General features: G+C 43.1%; 1 protein-coding gene across 1 annotated transcript; it reads left to right on the top strand.

The window, feature by feature from the left end:
- The first annotated feature begins 658 nt into the window (after nucleotides 1-658).
- Nucleotides 659-4,353, top strand: LOC123159828 (signal recognition particle receptor subunit beta). Its single transcript, XM_044577643.1, has 6 exons — nucleotides 659-967; nucleotides 1,802-1,884; nucleotides 2,573-2,659; nucleotides 2,802-2,950; nucleotides 3,163-3,294; nucleotides 3,925-4,353. Exons 1-6 carry the CDS (start codon nucleotides 838-840, stop codon nucleotides 4,112-4,114), a joined length of 771 nt encoding a protein of 256 aa, XP_044433578.1. The 5' UTR covers nucleotides 659-837; the 3' UTR covers nucleotides 4,115-4,353.
- The last annotated feature ends 3,718 nt before the right edge of the window (nucleotides 4,354-8,071 follow it).

Below are 8,071 nucleotides of genomic sequence, written 5' to 3' on the forward strand. Positions count from 1 at the left end.
GCGCGTGGCACACCGAACCCCTGCTACATCTGAATGGTTGATTGCCTCCCAAACCTATCCCTCAAGTTGATGAGCATCGGTGCGCTGCTACCAGCTGCTTGCCCGTCACCGCTGCTTTTCACGTCCTGTGATTGGGATTTCATGTTGGCAGAAGATTTGATCGTGATTTGTATGGAGAAGTATACAGGAGCAGGGGCAACCAGGAAACCGAACTGGGTCTCGTTTGGTCTTCCCGTACGGTGGATGGATTGTGGAGGGGCCCTCGTTTGGTATTCCAGTACAGTGGGTGCATGCCACACAACCTGATAGAAGAAATAGAGATGACGCGGCTTAAGGCGAGCGCATATAATTTTTCATGGTGGCAGGTTTGCTTAGGTGGATGGTTACATGTTGATTGATGATGTGGATAGTCTGCATGTCAAGAGAAATAGATTTTTTTAGCGGTAAGAAAAATAGATTAGTGAAGATGGACGCCAGGTGTGGACCTTGAAGTGAGCACAGCCTGTTTATAAACGGGCCGCCGTGGGCCATGCCGTGCAGACACGTTTAATGGGGGCGGGCCGTGCTGGGTGGCGCCGGCCCATTTCGCCAGGTCTGGATAGAACTCCCTGAATCACACGCAAAAAAATTTCTGTCTCAATTTTATTTTTATTTTTCCTCCCAGCCTCCCTCATTTCTCCTCCCGTGCGAAAACCCTCGCCTCGTCGTCCTCCTCTCGCTTCTCCTACCTTCCTTCTAGAAATCTCCCCTCCCCTCCCCCGAGATCTCCCGGCGCCACACAGCTGCTCCCTCCACCCCCACCTCGCCCTCTCCTTCCCTCCCCGTGCTTGCGCGACGATGGACGAGTGGATTCGCCAAGCGGAGGCGTGGGCAGGCCAAGCAGAGCACTGGATCCGCCAGCAACCCCCGGAGCAGATTTACGTCGCGGTCGCCGTGATTGCGGTGACGATTCTGGTGCTGGTCGCAGGTGAAATGCCAAACCTGACCTTCTTCTCGCATTCTACCTTTGCCCCTGAGTCCCGCGGAATCGTGTTTGCTGTTAGGAAACCTAGGTAGATGTGGCAGGTAGTAACGGGGAACTGGCTTGAGTACGCTTTCAGATTTTCCTGGAAGAATGATACTTGTCCCTTCTGTTTTGACGAATTAACTAGCTGGGGATCTGGAGTGACCAATTTTGTAGTTAGCTGTAGTTACACTGGCACTGGGTTCAAATGTGATTGAAGCACAATCGATTCCATGCCTTGGAAGTGGATCATGCGGAGAATTGACGTATAGTTGTAATTCATGGTATTTTGTGATGGGCTGGTAATTTCGGAATTGAGCGAACTTGAGTGGAAGCAGAGATACTGGAAGCTCCAGTTAAACTTCAGACTTCAGCTGATTATGGTACATGCTTTGCTGTGCATTACAAGTTGTAACAAGGTAGGAGTAATGCCCTGTTGATTCATTCATATTATTTATGCACGTGCCTTGTAGAATGATAATACTGTCAGATGTTACAGTTAACGAGTTCTTAAATGTCAGGGCATCTGAAATGGCAATGACATTATAATATGTGTGGCGCTAAAAAAAAGGAGGGACTAGTGTTTCTTAATCTAGAGATAAGTTATATTCAAAAGTGTGACATTATTACTCGTGGTTAATGTCTCAGTTTATATAATGGGTGCACCCAATGATGTAAAATGTCTTGCTGTATTCATTATGCATGTTTAGGTTTCTACCATTGTGATATAGAATTTCATTGGTACTATTTGTGTAGTAATTAACATGCAGTTGCTTTGTATGTTTGATTGTTTAACAGCTTCTTGTCTGAAATCATCGAAACCTAACACCATAGTTCTATCCGGGCTTAGTGGCAGCGGCAAAACTGTTCTTTTCTATCAGGTATCATTCCAATTATGTATGTGTTCCTCTTTCTTTTGTGCATCCCCTTATCTTCGTGATACAACTATTCAACTCCTCATGGATTAACATGATATCATAAAGTAGGACGAGAGTAATGGCCATGCATGCCTTTCCTCACAAACTTGATTGCTGCTGTTTGTCTCTCTGTGTTGTCAAGTTTTAGAAGTTAGGCATAACAGGTGTTACTCTGACAGAGGCCTTAGTTTCAAAACTGACATCCGGTGTCTGATTTGCCAATGCTTTTTTCGATATAGCACATGACATTTGTGAATTGACATGGATTTTGGTTTTCTGATTTGGTAAAGAAGATGGGGCATGTGTCTATGACTAACACCGAGAATGATGTTATGACATCTGGTTTGCAATTTGCTCTTGTATATGCTTCCTTTGACGCAATTTGTTCAGTAGCTTATAACATCGCCTTTTAGCTGAATTTCCACTCAGGTTGCGTTGGTCCCATACTGTTATCTGTCATGCATCTCTTGCCTCGCCCCCTTGATTTACTGTATATATGATTATAGTGCATGCCTGCACGGCAAGATTTTGGAGAACAAAGACTACTTTTCATTTCCTTTTTTAGTTTTAGTTATCTTTCCAGTGGAGGAATTACACAGTTTCTTTGTATTATCTTTTGGTTTTGTGCTAATTTTCTATCCCTTGTTTTTAGCTTCGCGATGGATCATCACATCAGGGAACTGTGACTTCGATGACACATAACAATGCTACATTTGTGCTGCACTCGGAGCTGGAAAGGGTTAGAACTTTTTGGAGATGAATCCCTGCTACACCTTGATATTAATATAACTATGTAGAATCAAGGCTACCGTTTTCTTATAGAAACATATGTTTGCTGACTGCAAGATTTTTACTTGACTTTGTTCCCTTCCACTCAACAGAAAGGCAAAGTAAAACCTGTTCATGTTATCGATGTTCCTGGTCATGCAAGGCTGAAATCGAAGCTTGATGAAGTCCTGCCTCAGGCAGCTGGGATTGTTTTTGTCGTGGATGCTCTAGATTTCTTGTCTAGCATGCAAGCTGCTGCAGAGTAATTTTGCTGACCTACTTTCTGTTATTTGGTGTTGTTTGGAAAATTTGATGGTGTCCAATTTCGCAAACTTTGATTGTCAACCCAATCATATGCTGTATTCAAACTAGGAGTGTGACTAGGACCTTATTTCATATTCAAACATGTATAAAAATGTTTGATCTGATGCAGTTCGTACCGCCTGACAGTTTTTTCTTTAACTCTCACGACAGGTATATGTATGACATTTTGACGAAGGCAACTGTAGTGAAGAAAAGGATTCCTGTTCTGATATTCTGCAACAAGACAGATAAAGTTACAGCTCACTCAAAGGAGTTCATCAAGAAGCAGTTGGAGAAAGAAGTGTATGTTTCATTTTTCATATTCAACATTCTTCATGGTTGGAACTTAGAATGCATCATCTTGGGTTGGCGTGTTTAATAATTTGTGAATTTATAGGTATTGGCTAGATTAGTACTGCAACTTGAATGTATTTGTTTGTTTTTGTGTATATTATGCTGCAAAAATGTTTACATACATGTATATTCTAATGCATATTTCCGTGATCCTGGTACAGTTGAGGTTGCTCTGTAAATTCTGTGAATTATAATGTATTGGCTAGATTAGTACTGCAACTTGAATGTATTTGTTTGTTTTTGTGTATATTATGCTGCAAAAAATGTTTACATACATTTATATTGTATCCATGTTTCCGTGATCCTGGTACAATTGAGGTCGCTCTGTAAATTCTGTGAATTATAATGTATTGGCTAGATTAATACTGCAGCTTGAATGTATTCGTTTGTTTTCTGTGTATATTATGCTGCCAAACAATGCATGCTTACATGTCTATTCTACTCATATTTCCCTGATCCTGGAACAACGGAGGTCACTCTGTAATCACTCATATATCTTGAAACACCTGTGAGGGAGCATAACAGAACCCATTTGCATTGACCGACTGACACAAACTTGTGCTAATTTTTCATTTGTAGAAACAAGCTCCGGGAATCAAGGAACGCCATATCCTCTGCTGACATCAGTGATGAAGTCCGACTTGGGTTACCTGGAGAGGCATTCAACTTCAGCCAGTGCCAGAACAAGGTGATAGTTGATGAAGGTGCTGGTCTGACTGGTGATGTTTCAGCAGTTGAGCAGTTCATCCGCGAGTATGTGAAGCCATAGAGTCATCTTTCACCCCATCGTCATAGTAGTGACTAATGTTTCTGCAGAAGTGTAATCTGAGCTGTGACTAATTTTGGCCTGACGAAAGAAGGAAAAGTGGGAAACCATCAGCATGATCCCTCCCATTAAATCTACTGTTCTCCTGACTTGACTTTGTGAGACATAGCAAATTGCATTGGTAGCTTCTGACGAACGTTTGAGGATCAGAACCTGATCTGCTATAGAAATATTCTTGAACATTACCATGTTGTTATGTACTACTCCCTCCGTCCCACAATATAGACCTTCTTGCAAGTTGTTTTAGCTTGCAAAAACATCTTATATTGTGGGACGGAGGGAGTAGGTTTTATTTCATTCTTGCCCCTAGTCCCGTTTCTTTTTTGGGCAGGATAGTAGAACAGCTCGATGGTGTTCTTGCCGATTCTTTGTGTGCCTCCTAGTCATCATAATTAAAGAACAAATAGGTGTGAATCGATCAATGTATATTTCCTTGAGCCATGACTTGCGAGTCATCTAAGTACTACTCCCTCCGTTTTTATTCGTTTTTATTTACTCCGCATATTAGAGTTGACTAAAGTCAAACTTTCTAAAGATTGACCCAAGTTTATAAAAAATAATATAAATATTTACAATAACAAATCTATATGATGTGGAAGTACATTTGATAATGAATCTAATGGTGTTGATTTGTTATTGTATATGTTAATATTTTTGTCTATAAACTTTGTCAAAGTTGATAAAGATTGACTTTGATCAAAAGTAATATGCGGAGTAAATAAAAACGGAGAGAGTAGAGTAGCTAATTTAGAGCAGCTGCAGTGCTCTGAATTCAGAATTGTATGGTGTGGCTTTGTGCTTAACCTTTATGATGGCCATGCCTGTGGAAAGTTATGCTCTTGAACTATTGTTCCAATCAGATTAGCTGGAAGTTTTTGTGAATTTTGGTGAAATACATACTTAAATTTGCAAATAATATATATGCTTTCATCTTTTTTTTTTGAATGGCCAGAAATGAGCTTGATACCATGAATTGGGCTTATAGATAAAAAATGTCTTCAATACAATGTTGTTACTTTTTTTGCGAGAGAAATTTCCAATCTATTCAGCAATCATGGCAGTACGAAGAACACAAGAGGTAATAAAAATTACAACTACGTCCATGGACCACCTAGCGATGACTATAAACACTGGAGCCGAAGGCGCGCCGCCGTCCTCGCCCCTCCCTCACCGGAGCCGGGCAAACCTTGTTGTAATAGACAACCAGGAAGCCGTCATGCTAAGGCCCCAAAAGACTAGCACACCCGAGCAGCAACCATCTCCGATGAAGAGTAGCACATCGAAAAGATCAAACCTGTAACCACACGAACGAAGACGAACTGGATCCAAGTAGATCCACCGAAGATTAGCACTGACCGAATCCCGTGAGATCTGACGGAGACACAACTCCACACATCCTCCGAGGACACTATTCGCACTATCGGGACGGGGATAGGACGTGACAGACATTATTCCTACTAAGGGACATCATCACCGCCACACAGCTCCAACCAAGATGATTAACCTAACAAAATCGAGAACGGGGTCTGTCGTGGAATTGTCACGGCAGATGTCCTCGTGAAAGGACTTAGTCGTGGAGCCATCACAACTAGGAAACTAAGGGGTTAATCGGGACAAAGGACACGAGGTTTATACTGGTGCGGCCCCTTACGGTGAAGGTAAGATCCAGTTTTGAGTGGGATTGCTTATGTCTCGATGACCAGGGTGCGAATCGCTTGACCTGCTCTCGATTTGATATTACTTGCCCTGAACCGCCGCCGGATCGTCCCTTTATATACAGAGGTCGACACTCAGCGGCTCTCAGAGTCCCGACCGGCTCATAAATAGTGTCCGGCTCGGTCTTTAACTATTCATGTCTTACAATACAAGTCATGTACATATGGCGGTTTATCTCTACGAGCCTTAAGTCGCCTCTGGGCTTTGGCCCTTACTGAACCGCCATCTTCAACCTTGGTCCTGGGCTTCAAGAATATTCATAGGTATAACCCGGCCCCTCCTGGGCGGGTCATATCAAATAGTTATATCCCCAACATTAGGCCCCAGATTGATTTGGACTAGTTCATGTCAATCTTCGGTAATTAAGAAAAAATCTTCTGCTCTTTGGCTTATGAATTTTTTTGTAACCCGCCATGACGTCATCCTTTGAATTTGTGGTAACCCGCCATGACGTCACCTGCTATAAATGCATGTTTTGTCCAATGCATCTCAATGGATCTTTATCTTAATGACCTTCCCGAAAATCGAGGCGTCCTTGTAGTTGGATAACTTATGTTTTCGGCCTCCTCGTTTTTCGCGCCCTTTTAACGGTCTTTCCTTATAAATAGACCCGTCCAGGTCTTTCTTCATTCTCCCCCTTACTCTTCTTCTTCCTCTCGCACCCCAACTGTCACTCGAGCTCCGGCGCCGCCGCAGCGCACCTCGTCTCCATCGACCTTGGCCGCCGCATCGACCTGAATCCGTCCAGAGAACAGCGGCGCTCCTCCGCGACAAATGCCGCTATAAGTTTTCCCCTTTCTGCATGTTAGATCCATGCTAGGGTTTGCGAGTTCCTCTGTACAGTTCATAGTTCATCTCGGTTTCTTCGTGGTTCTTCTGCCGCAGCCTGGTTTGATCCAACGACAGCATAGAACTCATGCGGTTGTTGTTTCGCATCCATTTTTGGCACTAGCAGATCCCTTTTCCTTGTAAAGAAGCCTCATTAGAACGCATGAACTCCTCTGTATCATGTTTTTAGGTCTAGAAAATTTTCTTTTCTGAACAACCATTTGATCCAAAATAGTAGCTGTAGTTTGTGAAACTTGTTTATGCAACACTTAGGCAAAAACCTGTATTTGTTAGATCCACCTAGTCATGGAGACTCTTATAACCAGCTTAAAAAGGCAATGCTCAATTGATAACCCTGACCACCCATGGCGGTTTAAACAACTTTAACTACTTATGGAACCTATGGCGGCTTAAACAATCTTGACATAATTATCCTTATATACCATTAGGCCCTTTTATAAGCCGCCATCTTGAATCTGCACTGTAATTTTTTCTTCGGCTTTAAATTTGAACCGGTAATTTTTACTCTGTCTTAGTCTTTCATCACAATGACACCAAAAGCACCCACTTCCTGCAACTGGGTCAAATCTATTGTCACAGACAACACACTTGACGACTTTGTGAAGACCGGCTATCTGCCGAAGAAGGAAATCATGTCCTATCGTGCTCCTAACTCGGAGGAGGAATTTCCTCATCCCAAAACGGGGGAGGTTATTGTTTTCATAGATCACATGAACCGGGGTTTCTCTTCACCCGACTCAAAATTCTTCAGAGATGTGTTGCACTTCTTTGACCTCCGCCCTCAAGGCATCGGACCAAATTCCGTGTCAAACATCTACAATTTCCAAGTGTTCAGTGAAGTATATCTTAGAGAAGAACCCAACATCTTACTCTTTAGAGAGCTATTCTACTTGAATCGCCAGAATGAATGCGCCAACGACCAGAGCTTGGAACTTGGTGGCGTCTCGATCCAACATCGTAGGGACGTAATCTTTCCTTATGCCAATCCTCCGAGTCATCCCAAAGACCGGAATCAGACATGGTTTTATTGCCAAGACACCTCTCCGGCTGGTGAGAACCCTCTGCCCGGTTTTCGTGCTCTACGTCTTGGGTCCAACCATCAGCTTCCTGACAAGATTACAGCCGCTGAACGCAAAACAATCGCCCCACCCTAGCTAAGATCAAAGCTCTTCTAGGGAATGGATTAACTGGCATTGACTTAGTCCAGGTTTGGCTCGCCTGGCAGGTCATTCCATTGAGCCGCCGCCCCGGCTTGATGTGCACCTACACATGCCAAAAGGATGACCCTCTGCGGCACAGCCCTGCTGACTTGCCTGAAGATGTCATCAACGATAT

Source organism: Triticum aestivum, chromosome 7B (assembly GCF_018294505.1).
Source record: "Triticum aestivum cultivar Chinese Spring chromosome 7B, IWGSC CS RefSeq v2.1, whole genome shotgun sequence".
Taxonomy (NCBI): Eukaryota; Viridiplantae; Streptophyta; class Magnoliopsida; order Poales; family Poaceae; genus Triticum; species Triticum aestivum.